At 46.9% G+C, this 16,819-nt stretch overlaps 1 protein-coding gene across 3 annotated transcripts in view; it reads right to left on the bottom strand.

Moving 5' to 3' along the window:
• The window catches only part of LOC138296692 (adhesion G protein-coupled receptor F5-like), a 1,076,691-nt gene that overhangs the window by 478,338 nt on the left and 581,534 nt on the right, over window positions 1–16,819 (bottom strand). For all 3 annotated transcript variants that reach the window (XM_069236057.1, XM_069236058.1, XM_069236059.1), the window contains one exon: window positions 11,918–12,442. In XM_069236057.1, the coding sequence (XP_069092158.1) occupies window positions 11,918–12,442 (525 nt within the window). The remainder of the gene's footprint in view (window positions 1–11,917; window positions 12,443–16,819) is intronic.

Below are 16,819 nucleotides of genomic sequence, written 5' to 3'. Positions count from 1 at the left end.
ATCAGTTTGGGGACTGAAACAATTTAGTAGTAAATATGGGGGACCTTCCCTCCAGCCAGTTATCTCTGCTTTTAATGCTATGGTACGTCCCCAGTTTCAATATGGGGTAGAAGTTTTAACATTTTCAGGGAAATTAAATTGGGAAACAGAAGAAGGCATTTGGGGAAAGAGTTTGCTATTGCTGCCTCCTTGTAGTATGCTACAAGCTATAAGAGCAGAATGTCAAATGACGGCATGGACTTACCGGGGTCTTCAAACTGGGGGGAAGTTTTGGCTAGGCATAAGAGATGAGGGGATTTGTAAGATTGTGAGTTTTTGTAAAAAATAATTAATAACAAGCAAGTTATATTGGGCGTTACAAGTGAGAGGACGGTTAGAAAAGATTTGCGTCCTCTTAGGCTTACCTGGCAACCAGTGGTGTGGAGAACAAATCCCGAAACAAAACCTACGAATAATGGTGAAGGAAAGGGCAAGAGAAATAGATCTGAAGTACCTGGAGTGCAAAATCTCAACCCAGGCTATGGTGGGTGGATGGAGGAATCCGGAAAATTTCCCCTATATATAGAGGCCCTACCTAACCCAAGATTAAGGGACTCAGGAGGTCATTATGAACATGACGGTGTGGCCCGCCATGCCGGCGGTGGCAGGTAAAACCGCCAGCCGGCATGGCGGGCCACAGCGCCACATAATGAACCCCCTGAGGGCCGCCATCGGCAGCCCTCACTCACCGCCAGGCTGCCCCGCGGATAATGTTTCCTCAGCCACCAGCCTTTCCCTGTTGGGAAAGGCTGTCGGAAGGGGTGCACCGGGGCACCCCTGGGAGTGCCTGTACTGCCCATGCACTTGGCATGGGCAGTGCAGGGGTCCCAGTGCAGTGCCCCATTGCGCAGGTCACTGCCGGGTGCAGCTGCGCCCGCCGCACAGAGGCATTGGCAATGGCTCCATGTGGAGCTGCCAGGCCTTCCTGTGGGCTGGCGGGCGGCAACAATCTTTCTGCCCACCGGCCCACAGGAATGTTCCTAATACGGCCGTTGGGGATCCGGGAACAGTGGTGGCCAGTGTTTAGACCGCCAGCATGAACACAGCGTTTTTTACCGCCGTGTTCATAATGAGGACCTCAGTGTTACAGTTCAGAATTGGGTTAAACCCAGGTTAAACCCAGGTTTAGGGATCCCAAAGTAAAAGCATTTGTTAAGAACGCCCAGGGCCTTTGTACTTGTGGTTTACTACAGAAATGTAGCATGCAACATCTACTTTTGGATTGTTACTGGCTTTTAGAAGTGCGTAATAAGTTTTTAAGACCAATTTTAAGGAGTATAATATTACTAATCGGGATCAAGCGCTCAAGTTACTGGTAGACATGAGGTTTCTGAATGTAAATTGTGCGCCAGGCCAATCTTTAATTGGATCAAGAGGGGTTTTAACTGGACTTGTAGGGCTCGGTATAACATAGGAAGCAAAGGTGAATGAAGAGTTTGACTTGTTGTAAACTGATAATTTAAAAAATATATTGGCTGATGCTAACAGAGAAAATTTTCCACATTATAGCGAGGCATGAAGTAAAATACAGAGCACTTCCTATTGAAAATTGCACTTTATGAAACTGTAAGGATTGAGGCCATATGTACGAACACATTTTCCCATTGACACAGAATGGGAAAAACCCTTTGCTACATCTGGCCCTAAGTCTTATTAGAATCACATGTGGGACAACTTGGTGGGCATGTTGTACCTTGAAAGATTAGTAGGAAAATTAAACGTATGCAAGGTTAGAATAATTTAATGAATTATGTAACCAGAGTTAGTTGATAAGAAATAGAATGAATTAAGAATTTTGTATGTGATTGTATAAAGTAATAAGAATCTTTTTTAATGAACTTTGTATAATTAATTGTTTATGTGATAGGATTTTTTATAATGCATTTTGTACAACCCATTGTTTTTATACTTTTTAAGGTTTAAGCCGAATAAAAGAATTTATGACTGAATGAAAACTGCTGCTGTTCATTCTTTCTTATTGTGGATCTGAGTGCTGTCAATTTCATATTGCCTAGGAACATCATGGAGCGCTCCTATTAAAGGCCCAGTTACTTGCCCTACTACTGCGGTCACCCCCTGCAGCCAACCAAAGGAGCACAGCACCTTGTAGTTCTCACTGCCCCTCAGATGATATTGATTGAGAGTGCACCATGACATCAAAGAGCACCTGAGATGAATCGTCACTCTGTATGGTGGTTAGGCTGGTTCACTAAACCAACTTCTTCATTAATCCTGCTGTGTTAAGGTGGTCGAAGGGCCAGTTTAAAAAAATATATAATTCATATTGAGAAAGGTTTTAGACTCAGAAGAGACATTACACACCTTTGGCCTCGGGGTTTTCTATTGACCAAATCTACACATGGGCATCAGAAGCAAGGTTCTGCACTAGAAGGGGCGGAGCCGAACCGATCTGAATGTAGATGACTCCACCCCCACCATATGCCTAAACCATTTAGGAGTCATTGCCATCATGGGAAAAGGATAATACCTCCTTGTTGGACCTGGCTTTTTGACGGGGACATCCCCAAACTTTTTGCCTCCTTCCTCCTATTTTTTCTGACCTGTTGTTGTTGGCTTTTGACCTCTGGGCACTTTACCACTGCTAACCAGTGCTAAAGTGCATATGCTCTCTGGGTAAATTGTACTACTGATTGGTTTATCCATGATTGACTATTTAATTTACTTGTAAGTCCCTGGTAGAGTGCATCACATGTGCCTAGGGCAGGTAGATTAAATGCTACTAGTGGGCCTGCAGCACTGGTTGTGCCACCCACCTCAGTAGCCCCTTAAACCTGTCTCAGGCCTGCCATTGCAAGGCCTGTGTGTGCAGTTTCACTGCCACTTCGACTTGGCATTTAAAAGTACTTGCCAAGCCTAGAACTCCCCTTTTACTACATATAAGTCATCCCTAATGTGTGCCCTAGGTAACCCCTAGAGCAGGGTGCTGTGTAGGTAAAAGGCAGGACATGTACCTGTGTAGTTATATGTCCTGGTAGTGTGAAACTCCTAAATTCGTTTTTACACTACTGTGAGGCCTGCTCCTTTCATAGGCTAACATTGGGGCTGCCCTCATACACTGTTGAAGTGGCAGCTGCTGATCTGAAAGGAGCAGGAAGGTCATATTTAGTATGGCCAGAATGGTAATACAAAATCCTGCTGACTGGTGAAGTCGGATTTAATATTACTATTCTAGAAATGCCACTTTTAGAAAGTGAGCATTTCTTTGCACTAAAAACTTGTTGTGCCCTTCAATCCACGTCTGGCTAGGTTTAGTTGACAGCTCCTTGTGCATTCACTCAGATACACCCCAAACACAGGGTACTCAGCCTCACTTGCATACATCTGCATTTTGAATGGGTCTTCCTGGGCTGGGAGGGTGGAGGGCCTGCCCTCACACAAAGGACTGTCACACCCCCTACTGGGACTCTGGCAGACAGGATTGAGCTTAAAGGGAACTTGGTGCATTTCTTAGAGACTCTTTGAAGTCACCCCCACTTCAAAGGCACAACTTAGTATAAAACAGGGCCTCTGCCCTACCTCATCAGACACTTGCTGGAGAAGAAACCTGAACCAGAAACTACATCCTGCCAAGAAGAACTGCCTGGCTGCTCAAAGGACTCACCTGTCTGCTTTCTACAAAGGACTGCTGCCTTGCTGTTGCCCTGCTGCCTTGCTGAACTCTTGTCTGGCTGTGAAAGTGCTCTCCAAGGGCTTGGATAGAGCTTGCCTCCTGTTCCTTGAAGTCTCAGGGCCAAAAAGACTTCTCTCTTTTACTTGGACGCTCCGTGCGCCGAAAATTTCGACGCACAGCTTGTTTCGCGGCGAGAAAAACGCCGCACTCCGACGCTGATCAACGCAACGCTCTGGGGACGATCGAAGATCCGACGCACGGCCTCGCAAGGACAACGCCGCCCGACCTCTAGAGGAGAAATCGACGCGACGCCTGCCGTGAGATCGTAATTTCAACGCGCAGCCCCGCAGATCGAAGTCTAGAGGAGAAATCGACGCGACGCCTGCCGTGAGATCGTAATTTCAACGCGCAGCCCCGCAGACCGACGCGCAGCCGGAGAACAAGCAGGAAAATCCACGCACAGACCCGGGACATCTGGTAATCCCCGCGATCCACAGAAAGAGACTGTCTACGCGCCGGAAAACGACGCCGACTTCCCCGCGTGGAAAATAACGACGCAAGTCCGTGTGTGCTGGGGAGAATTCGACGCACACACCCCTTTTTCCACGCACCTCTTCTCTTGTGGCCCTCTGAGGAGATTTTTCCACTCCCAACCAGGTACTTGTGCTTGAAAGAGACTTTGTTTATATTCTAAAGACTTAAGACACTTTCTATCACTTTTTAGTGATATCTTTACAAATTCGTATTGCAACTTTAATCATTTTGACCTGAAGATACCCAGATAAATATTATATATTTTTTCTAAATACTGTGTGTTGTATTTTTGTGGTGTTATGCTATGGTGTTGTATGATTTATTGCACAAATGCTTTACACATTGCCTTCTAAGTTAAGCCTGACTGCTCGTGCCAAGCTACCGGAGGGTGAGCACAGGCTGATTTTGGATTGTGTGTGACTTACCCTGACTAGAGTGAGGGTTCTTGCTTGGACAGTGGGCAACCTGACGGCCAACCAAAAACCCCATTTCTAACATTGGTGATCAGCGGTGAGGATAGGACTTGTGTTTGTGCAGTGACATACAGTAGCTAAGTATTTCACTACCTACCCACAGTTGAAGGTCAACTTGATTTTTCATCTTTTTTGGCTCTTGGTTCTCTGATGTCCTCCTGGATATACTATTGATATTTTGGACTTTGGATTTTGGTTTTTGCTGATTAGATCTTATCAAAATGGGATTGTGTACTTACTCATTCTTTGTTCGTACGGACCACCTCACTAAGGCTGACCTAAGGAAGCTTTGCAGAAAATGGGGCCTTCCTGTAGCAAGGAGATCTACTAAGGCGGAGATGCTCCATCACTACATAGTCTGGGGGGAGGAAAGATGGGCAGAGAGAGAGGCAGCAAGAAACCAAATGACTAAGTACCCCTCAGATGAGGAGGAGGACTACTCACATGAGGAGGAAGACTGCTCACATGAGGAAGAAGACTACTCAGATGAGGAAAGAGAACCAGTGGGAGATGAATGGCTCCTAGCTCTAGAGCGGTGTCTAGAAGAGCTAGATGAGCAGCTTGAAAGGGCTGAGGCAGCAAGTCTCTTAGCCCTGGAAGAAGAAAAGATTGCAGCTCAAGAGCTGAGCTGTAAAGAGCTGAAACTGGAGGCCGGAAGGGCTGAGTCCAGTTCAGATGGTGGCAGCAAAAATCTTGCATCCAGTACTGCTGAAGAAGGGCACAAGCCCAGAGATGTGGTGCCCAACTTGAAGAAGGGAGTTGACACACCCCAGGCGGTTCAAGGGTATGAGGTAGTTCCCGTTATGCACAGGGTCCCTGAGAAGGATTGGGGAACTGGCACAGGGACTCATATTCCTACTGGGGGGAGGGACACTTTACTGACTCTAGCAGAGAGTGACAGAGAAAAGGGTTCCCCCCTGGTGGACGTCCTGGATATAGAGTGTAGAGACATCCCAGAAGAGTTTGGGTTGAGTGTCAGGGACAGACAGATACTGTCTCACCAGTCTCAGGAGGGCAAAGTAGAGTGCTTTTCCAAGGTTGAGTTACTGGGTGGTTGGGTGAAGGGTACTGTGGTTAATACATGTGAAGGGCAGAGTGATGTAATTGCTGGAAAGCATATGTCTGGTCCTTATTTTCCAGAGCTACGCCAACACCAGGTGGAGTGTGAGTTCTCTGACCCCAGGGAGCTTACAATGGAGGCAGACTTCTGGGTGAGTACCAGAGAGTCTGAAGAGGCATTTGGGGGTGCTCCTGAAGGGAGTGGTCTAGGTGGTTCCCAACCGAGTGTGGTGGGAAAGGATTGTAGTGTCCCAGGTAGGTCCCAGGTCCTAGAGGGTTCCATGAGAGAACACCAGGAGGGAAGCCTAGCCTGTACCGTAGGGCCACCTTTTGAGGTAAGCCCCGCAGTGTCAGAAGAACTTGGGGGGGTGACTGTAGCCAGCATCCCAACAGTTCTGGTGTCTGGCAGTACCCCTCATAGTGAGGGGGTGCAGAAGTCCAGACATAGGGTTGAGAGGGGGTTGCAGACCTCAGTGGAGGACCTTGAGAGTCAGGGGACAGCTCTGAGAGCAGAGCCCCCCAGGAATGACCCAGGTGAAACCGTTTCTGGTTTGGGGGAAACCCAGACTCTGCCGGATGGGCAGAGGTCGGGAGACCTGCGCCAACCAGACTCTTGTGTGGCCCTTGGGGACGGTTTGTCCCTTGTGGGGGGTGAGAGTGCCCCCCAGGAAGTCCTGGCATGCCAGGCAAAGATTCAACCTCAGGGTCGTGACTCTGGGTTGGATACCCAGGTTCAGAGGTTAAACTCTGACCTGGTGGGAGGTAGATGTGCCTCCCAAGAAGTCCTGCTGTGCCAGGCAATTGTCCAACCTCAGGGTGTTGACTCTGGGTTGGATGACCAGGTTCAGAGGTTAAACTCTGACCTGGCGGGGGTAGGTGTGCCCCCCAGAAAGTCCTGGCGTGCCAGGCAGTTGTTCAACCTCAGAGTGCTGACTCTGGGTTGGATAACCGGGTTCAGAGGTTAAACTCTGACCTGGTGGAGGGTCAGTGTGCCCTCCAGGAAGTCCTGGCGTGCCAGGCAATTGTTCAACTTCAGGGTGGTGACTCTGAGTTGAATGGTCAGGTGCAGAGGTTAAACTCTGACCTGGTGGGGGGTAGGGGTGCCTCCCAGGAAGTCCTGGTTTGCCAGGCAGTGATCCAGTCTGAGGGTACAGACCCTGGGCTGGAAGACCAGGTTCAGGGTGTCCCCCCGGACCTGGAGGGAGGGGCTACTGATAACAGTGCCCCTACCATGTTGTCTTCTGAGGAGGCCACTCCTAGTTGGAGGGTGCTGGACCCCAGAAGGGAGGGCAGGGGGAGGGAAGCCTCACCCCGGGCCCTAGTCCAACCTGAAGGTACAGGCCCCAGGTTGGAGGGCCAGTTGCAGGTTAACAGCCCTGCACTGGTGGAGGAATGGTACAGGGTGACTTCTGTAAGCACCCTGACCATGTTGGACTCTGGGGGTACCGCTCCAGGAGGGAGGGTACAAAGCCCCAGAGGGGAGGACCAGGTTCAGGCTGTCATCCCTGACCTGGTGGAAGGGAGAGTGGTTAAAGGGTGCCCAGCACCTGGGGCTACCGCCCCCCACTCTCCACAGCCACAGTGGTTGGAGAGCTTTGAGAGGCCTGGGGCCTGGCTCTCATCCCTGGCAGCTGTCAGTAATCACTGTGGCTTGCTGTCCGGGTGGACAGAGTTATCCCTGGGGAGGGGACAAGTGTCACACCCCAGGGGTAGAGTGGGCAACACCACTGTGTTGGTCATGGTGGTACTATCCTGCTCCTGGGATACATCTGTGAGCAAAGTAAGGTTAGGTGCTGCACAGATGGGATCCGCAGGTAAGGAGAAATGTTCCCCATGGGTTGGCTTAGTGGGCCCTGAGAGTATGGACAGAGTGATCCAATTGGAGTCAGGAAGGCGAAGAACTGGAGCATGCCCCTGCTGTTGTGGGCCTGGGTCCTTGTTCTGTCGCCTCAAACAGGGAAGTACATCAGGATAGTGATTGTTCTCCCCTGGCTTTAGGCTGGTAGGGGGTCATGTTGGACCTGGCTTTTTGACGGGGACATCCCCAAACTTTTTGCCTCCTTCCTCCTATTTTTTCTGACCTGTTGTTGTTGGCTTTTGACCTCTGGGCACTTTACCACTGCTAACCAGTGCTAAAGTGCATATGCTCTCTGGGTAAATTGTACTACTGATTGGTTTATCCATGATTGACTATTTAATTTACTTGTAAGTCCCTGGTAGAGTGCATCACATGTGCCTAGGGCAGGTAGATTAAATGCTACTAGTGGGCCTGCAGCACTGGTTGTGCACCCACCTCAGTAGCCCCTTAAACCTGTCTCAGGCCTGCCATTGCAAGGCCTGTGTGTGCAGTTTCACTGCCACTTCGACTTGGCATTTAAAAGTACTTGCCAAGCCTAGAACTCCCCTTTTACTACATATAAGTCATCCCTAATGTGTGCCCTAGGTAACCCCTAGAGCAGGGTGCTGTGTAGGTAAAAGGCAGGACATGTACCTGTGTAGTTATATGTCCTGGTAGTGTGAAACTCCTAAATTCGTTTTTACACTACTGTGAGGCCTGCTCCTTTCATAGGCTAACATTGGGGCTGCCCTCATACACTGTTGAAGTGGCAGCTGCTGATCTGAAAGGAGCAGGAAGGTCATATTTAGTATGGCCAGAATGGTAATACAAAATCCTGCTGACTGGTGAAGTCGGATTTAATATTACTATTCTAGAAATGCCACTTTTAGAAAGTGAGCATTTCTTTGCACTAAAAACTTGTTGTGCCCTTCAATCCACGTCTGGCTAGGTTTAGTTGACAGCTCCTTGTGCATTCACTCAGACACACCCCAAACACAGGGTACTCAGCCTCACTTGCATACATCTGCATTTTGAATGGGTCTTCCTGGGCTGGGAGGGTGGAGGGCCTGCCCTCACACAAAGGACTGCCACACCCCCTACTGGGACTCTGGCAGACAGGATTGAGCTGAAAGGGAACTTGGTGCATTTCTTAGAGACTCTTTGAAGTCACCCCCACTTCAAAGGCACAACTTAGTATAAAACAGGGCCTCTGCCCTACCTCATCAGAAACTTGCTGGAGAAGAAACCTGAACCAGAAACTACATCCTGCCAAGAAGAACTGCCTGGCTGCTCAAAGGACTCACCTGTCTGCTTTCTACAAAGGACTGCTGCCTTGCTGTTGCCCTGCTGCCTTGCTGAACTCTTGTCAGGCTGTGAAAGTGCTCTCCAAGGGCTTGGATAGAGCTTGCCTCCTGTTCCTTGAAGTCTCAGGGCCAAAAAGACTTCTCTCTTTTACTTGGACGCTCCGTGTGCCGAAAATTTCGACGCACAGCTTGTTTCGCGGCGAGAAAAACGCCGCACTCCGACGCTGATCAACGCAACGCTCTGGGGACGATCGAAGATCCGACGCACGGCCTCGCAAGGACAACGCCGCCCGACCTCTAGAGGAGAAATCGACGCGACGCCTGCCGTGAGATCGTAATTTCAAAACGCAGCCCCGCAGATCGAAGTCTAGAGGAGAAATCGACGCGACGCCTGCCGTGAGATCATAATTTCGACGCGCAGCCCCGCAGACCGACGCGCAGCCGGAGAACAAGCAGGAAAATCCACGCACAGACCCGGGACATCTGGTAATCTCCGCGATCCACAGAAAGAGACTGTCTACGCGCCGGAAAACGACGCCGACTTCCCCGCGTGGAAAATAACGACGCAAGTCCGTGTGTGCTGGGGAGAAATCGACGCACACACCCCTTTTTCCACGCACCTCTTCTCTTGTGGCCCTCTGAGGAGATTTTTCCACTCCCAACCAGGTACTTGTGCTTGAAAGAGACTTTGTTTATATTCTAAAGACTTAAGACACTTTCTATCACTTTTCAGTGATATCTTTACAAATTCGTATTGCAACTTTGATCATTTTGACCTGAAGATACCCAGATAAATATTATATATTTTTTCTAAATACTGTGTGGTGTATTTTTGTGGTGTTATGCTATGGTGTTGTATGATTTATTGCACAAATGCTTTACACATTGCCTTCTAAGTTAAGCCTGACTGCTCGTGCCAAGCTACCGGAGGGTGAGCACAGGCTGATTTTGGATTGTGTGTGACTTACCCTGACTAGAGTGAGGGTTCTTGCTTGGACAGTGGGCAACCTGACGGCCAACCAAAAACCCCATTTCTAACACTCCTCTTGCAAAAATCTATAAAGGTTTTGTTGTTCATTTTGAATCACTCACATGCATGAATATATATCTTACATAATGAGTGCATTCATAAATATAAATGGTCAGGCTGAAGACATTGAGGGAATTAAGAAAATGCATCTACGAACATCAGATTTGCACTGTGGGTAATACATGAGATGCATTTCAAACAATAACTTGGCAGTGACGGACAAACTAAAGGCACAAGTCCAAAAGAGGAAAGAACGGCCAGTGTAAGGTCTTATAATCAATAGAGTGCCTAGACTGTGCTGTAATAATTGGAAACAGAACTGCAGTGCAGTAGGGATGAATGGAAACCCTTTGCTATCAATTTTCAAACCACCGGTCAGAAATAGCAGTAAAACAAGTTTCTCTCAGATTCAGGCTCTGACTGATAATGATCATCAGACGAATGAGACAGATGTACAGTGCTAGCCCATACTACACGGGATGGGGCACGATTTTTGCAGTGAACACTTGGAGAGTGTGTGCGTGATTTAAATATTCCTCTTATTGATTAATAAGCACACGATAGCAAGAAAGCTCCCTACAATATTAGTGTAATAACCATGAAATACATGTGTAATATATTTAACAGTACTAAGGCCCGTATTTATACTCTGTTTGCGCCGAATTAGAGTCGTTTTTTTCGACGCAAATTCGGCGCAAAACTAACGCCATATTTATACTTTGGCGTTAGACGCGTCTAGCGCCAAAGTATGGGCAAATAGCGTCATTTTTTTGCGTGAACGCCTTCCTTGCGTTAATGAGATGCAAGGAAGGCGTTCCCGTCTAAAAAAATGACGGCGACGCAAATGCGTCGTATTTATACTCCCGGGCAAAAATCACGCCCGGGAGGTGGCGGGTCAAAAAACCCCGCATTTGCGCCACTATTTAACGCCTGGGTCAGGGTAGGCGTTAAGGGGCCTGTGGGCTCAAAATGAGCCCACAGGTGCCCTCCCCTGCCCCCAGGGACCCCCCCTGCCACCCCTGCCCACCCCAGGAGGACACCCAAGGATGGAGGGACCCACCCCAGGGACATTCAGGTAAGTTCAGGTAAGTATAATTTTTTATATTTTTTATATTTTTTTGGGTGGCATAGGGGGGCCTTATTTGTGCCCCCCTACATGCCACTATGCCCAATGGCCATGCCCAGGGGACATAAGTCCCCTGGGCATGGCCATTGGGCAAGGGGGCATGACTCCTGTCTTTACTAAGACAGGAGTCATTTAAATGGCGTCTGGGCGTCGAAAATAATGGCGCAAATCAGGTTGAGGCGATTTTTTTGCCTCAACCTGACTTGCCCCATTTTAAGACGCCCTAACGCCATTTTCCCCCTACGCCGGCGCTGCCTGGTCTACGTGGTTTTTTTCCATGCACACCAGGCAGCGCCGGTCTGCTAGCGCCGGCTAACGCCATTCCATAAATACGGCGCCCGCATGGCACTTCAGAATGGCGTTAGACGGCGCTAAATTTTTTGACGCTAAACTGCGTTAGCGCAGTTTAGCGTCAAAAAGTATAAATATGGGCCTAAATGTTCAACAATATCTTGAAGCAGCCATCTTTTTCAGGCCCTTAACAGGCACTTAAGAGTAACCGGAAGCTGCTTCAGGATTTCTCCCTTAGGGGATATTTCAGACATAACCATATGTGGGTTTTCCATGTCAGCTGAACTCCACATTTGAACTTGCCTGCACCATGAAGGAAGGTCCAGGATAACGGGTGTGCATTACCTAACGTCGAGCACAACAGAATGCAGCAGGAAGGCTGCGGACCTTAAGACATGCTTGCTTCTTAAGTTGGCAAAAAAAAACAAGAGTATGGCGACAAAAACTTGTGAGTTTCATAAGCTTTGCAGCACCCAAATAACAGACAAAGAGTTCAATGCAAATTATATTTTTTGCAAAAAAGAATGTTTTGAGTTCATTGTTCAACGCAGATAGTATAATTTATAACACATGCTAACAATTTCTTTTATTACCTTTTGGCACTGTTGTTGTCTGTTTTGCAGTTGTTATATTTGTTACTGGTGTTAGGGCGGTTACTGCTACTGGTGTTGTGGAGGTTGTTGTCGGTTTCATTATTGTTACGGTTTTTAATGATGTAGTGGTCACTGTTGTTACTGGTGTTGTAGTGGTCACTGCTGTTACTGGTGTTTTCAATAACACTGTTGTTGGTTTTGTAGTTGCTGCGGTTGTTGCTGGTCTTCTGCTCACTGTTGTTATTGGAGTTGTGGTGGTCACCATTGTTATCGTAATTGTAGTGGCCACTGTTGTTATTGATGTTGTATTGGCCACTGTTGTAACTGGCGTAGTATTTTTCATTGTTGTTATTGGAGTTGTAGCAGGCACTGGTTGACAATACGCCGCCTCTGGAGGATACGAGTTGTTACAGTCACAGCCATTTGAGGAGCTGGAACAGTTGGGCCTTGCGACACAACTGTCCGAGGGCCAGTAGTATCCATCTTCGCATGAACAGTGAACAATAGACGCATTTAGAGAGCAATCTGTAAAAAACAAAAAAGGAGTCATGCAAGTTATGCCAAGGACATCTGCTATGTTTTAGATAATTGAAATTACTAGGGTCAGCTGCTCAACAGTATTTCCAGTATTTCGTACACTACATTAAAATGTGAGATTCAATTATTTAAAGATACACTCAATATTTGATCCATTCCTCTCACAAGTGGAATTTGTGTCAACAAGCTCGTCATTATGTGTATTGTTTTTACTCTTTGATTCGTTTATGATTTGAGTACTAATTTGTTCTTTTCAGAGGGCACAATTTGGAGAAGCTTGGTACTCCTGAAGCAGCACAAAGACAATTATTTGGGTGACCTACGTCCTGTGGAGTAGAAATGCCTCCATCGCTTCTTTCTACAGTCTTACAGTCCGCTGCTTTACACAATGCCAGTCAGCCAAGGCCCTCTGCTCAAGTTCTAGCCGGAGCTGCTGGCAAGGGCCTCTGACTAGGCAGACAAGCCTTTGGAACCGGTCTAGTGCAAGGCAGAGGGATATACGGCTATCAGAACATGCCACACAGAAAGGCCAGAATATTCTAAATGAAGTGAAGAGAACGAGAAAGATTGAAATAAAGGAGCACCAGGCCTGTACCGTTCATTTATACCCTGTGCTTCTGGCATACGGGCTTGTAACGGCTTTGAGCCCAGTTTATCGACCTGAGCCACATGCAAAGGCATAGAAGGGGGTGACTTTAATAACCTACCGTGGTGCGTTCAGCTTTAATGGAAACTGCAAGTGGAACCCACAAAATATCTGTACCTCTGGCAGTGCATGAGTTGGACAATCCTTTTAAAAAGTACTGCTTGTTGTTCATGGGACACCGAAACTAGATACTCTTGGGAGTTCACTGCCACGGTTCCTTCCTTTCTTAGTCTTAACATTTACAGGGTAGAGGTTTCAAATCTCTTATAGATTAACTAATTATTATTTCTTTATTGAGTTTTCAACACATTATTACAAGCATACTTCTCAATATGAAATTCAGGCTGAAAAGCTGCATAGTGCAGAGTAGGACACATACTAATAACATTCAAACTTTTTTCCAAAGACCAGTATAAGAAAACATATCTCTCTTGTATCCTACATAAGTATAGTACGGAATAAGAAGGGGACAAGAGAGCACAATTCTAGAAGCTAGGTATTGGCTTCCCATTGACCAACATCAATCCCATTATGCCTTGCAGTCCATGGAATAATAAAGAATGGTATTAACTCCTTCACTGCCAGGCCTTTTCCCCCTTAGGTTCCAGGCCTTTTTTTGGCTATTTGGGACAGTTCGCGCTTAGGCCCTCATAACATTTTGTCCACATAAGCCACCCACGCCACATCCTTTTTTTTCTACATCCCAGGGATTCTAGAGGTACCTGGAGTTTGTGGGTTCCCCTAGAGGAGACCAAGAAATTACCCAAAACACAGCAAAAATGTCGTTGTTTTTTTTTAAAATGGGAAAAAGGGCTGCTGAAGAAAGCTTGTGTTTTTTTTCCTGAAAATGGCATCATCTAAGGATTTGTGGTGCTAAAATTACCATTTTACCAGCTTTCAGGAACAGGCAGACTTGAATCAGAAAACCATATTTTTTAACCCAATTTTGGCATTTTACTGGGAGTTAGGCCATTTTTACTATTTTGTGTGCTTTTAGCCTCCTTCCAATTAGTGGCAGAAATGGGTGTGAAACCAATGCTGAATCCTAGAAAGCTAAACATTTCTGAAAAGTAGACAAACTTCTGAATTCAGCAAGGAGACATTTGTGTAGATCCTACATGGTTTTCCTACAGAAACTTACAGCTGAATTTTTTTTTTTTTTAAATTAAGGTGAAAAAAAAAACAGTCATTTTTCTCCATGTTTTACTCTGTAACTTTTTTCCTGCAATGTCAGATTTTCAAAAGCAATATACCGTTACGTCTGCAGGACTCTTCTGGTTGCGGGGATATATAGGTTCATCAAGAACCCTAGGCACCCAGAGCCAATAAAGGAGCCGCACCTTGCAATGGGTTTTATTGTATATACAGCAATTCATTTGGTGAAATATAACGAGTGAAAAATAAGTATCAGGGAAATCTTTGTATTTCCAAAATGGGCACAAGATAAGGTAGATAAGGCGTTGAGAAACAGTGGTAATTTGCACATCTCTGAATTCTGGTGTCCTCATACTTGCATGTGAATTACAGGGCATTTCTCAAATAGACGTGTTTTTTAAACACTATCTTACATTTGGAAGGAAAAATATGAAGAGAAAGACAAGGGGCAATAACACTTGTTCTGCTATTTTGTGTTCCCTAGCTGTGGATTTTGGCCTCTAGCTCAACCGGCACCTAGGGAAACCTACCAAAGCTGTGCATTTTTTCAAAAACTAGACACCTAGGGGAATCCAGGATGGGGTGACTTGTGGGGCTCTCATCAGGTTCTGTTACCAGAATCCTTTGCAAACCTCCACATTTGGCAAAAAACCACTTTCTCCTCACATTTTGGTGATAGAACGTTCAGGAATCTGAGTAGAGTGTAGGAAAGTACCCTCTTTTTGACATGTTACCCCAAATTTCAGCCTGATGTGTGTTCTTACAGTGTCACTGGGATCCTGCTAACCAGGACCCCAGTTCTTATGCTCTCTCTCCTCTAAATGTTGTCACTGCATACTGGTAACCCAGTATTTCACCCAAAATTGGCATATTGGTCTCCCCTTATAAGTCCCTAGAATATGGTACTAAGGTACCCAGCGCATTAGGGTTCCAGGGGATACCTATGGGCTGCAGCATTTCTTTTACCACCCATAGGGAGCCCATGCAAAGGTTTCTACAGCACTGCCATTGCAGCCTGTGTGAAAAGGTGCATGCACCCTTTTACTGCCATTTACACTGCACTAGGAGCCACATGTACGAAGATCCGGTTTTGTGACTCGCGAACTGCAAGTCGCAAAACCTGGATGTACAACAGTGTCAATGACACTGTCTGTGATTTGTAATGGGGTTACAAATGACCTACCTCATGAATATTAATGAGGTAGGTCGCAATTTGCAACCCCATTGGGAATGGCGGCACTCACAGGGATGGTGGCCTGCTGGTGTCAGCAGACCACCATGACTGTGACTTTGTTTAAATAAAGCAGATGTTTTGTTTTTTTAAATGCAGCCCATTTTCCTTAAAGGAAAACGGAATGCATTTTGAAAACTAAAAATGTGAGACCACTGCCTGCTCTGAAAAAATGTTTTTGCATGCATTCACAAAGGGGGAGGGGTCCCAATTTGAAATTGGTGCTAACTATGATTGTTTTGCATTCGCGGTCACAAAACAATCATACATACCATTTAGATTTGGTATTAGGAAGAGATGCCCTTGACACGACCGTTCCTAATTCCGAATCGCAAACCCCAATCTGTGATTCGGTAACAAGTTACCAAAATGCAGTTTGGGCTTTGTACATCCCACATTTTTCTAGTTGCAAAAGGCCGATTCTGCAAATTGGCTCCTTTGCGACTAGAGAAATGCTTCGTACATCTGGCCCTAAGTCACTTATAAGTCATCTATATGTCAGGCCTCCCAACCCTGAAGGCTAGGTGCAGAGTACCTGTGTGTGAGGTGACCCCTCCACTGGCAGAGGTGCCGCCACATTGTCCAGGACTATTTTCCCAGACTTCGTGAGTGCGGGGATGCCATTTTACGCATGCACTGTACGTAGGTCACTACATTTTAAAGCTTCACAATGGTAACTCTAAATATGGACATGTTTGCTATCAAACATGTTGGAATCATACCCCAAGGGTTTTTCAAGCATTAGTTGTAGGATTCCATGCACTCTGGGGGCTCCTTACAGGACCCCCAGTACTGCCATTTCAACCTTCTGAGGTTTTTCAGGCAGCCCCAGCAGCTGCCACCTCAGAGACAGGTTTCTGCACTTCTGTTGCTCAAGCAGTTCGAGCCCAGGAAGGCAGAACAAAGGATTTCCTTTGGGAAAGGGGTGTAACACCCTCTCCCTTTGGAAATAGGTGTTACAGGCATGAGAGGGGTAGTGTCCCAGGGCCTCTGGAAATGCTTTGAAGGGTACAGATGATGCCCTCCTTGCATAATCCAATTTACACCAGTTCCACGACCCCCAGTCCCTGCTCTGGCATGAAACTGGACAAGCAAAGCGGAGTGACCACTCCCCTGTCCATCACCACCCTAGGGATGGTTTTCAGAGCTCCTCAAGACTGTCCATGGGTTTTGCCATCTTGGATTCGAAGTTGGCAGGCAGCCTAGGAGCATCTGATAGGCCAATACCAGCAGGTGACGTCAGAGCCCTTTCCTGATAGGTGCTTACCTGTGTAGCTGACCAATCCCCCTTTCAGGGCTATTTAGGGTCTCTCTCTTGGGTGATTCTTCAGAT

This window comes from Pleurodeles waltl, chromosome 5, assembly GCF_031143425.1.
Source record: "Pleurodeles waltl isolate 20211129_DDA chromosome 5, aPleWal1.hap1.20221129, whole genome shotgun sequence".
Classification (NCBI taxonomy): Eukaryota; Metazoa; Chordata; class Amphibia; order Caudata; family Salamandridae; genus Pleurodeles; species Pleurodeles waltl.
This window is presented reverse-complemented; position numbering and strand designations above follow the sequence as displayed.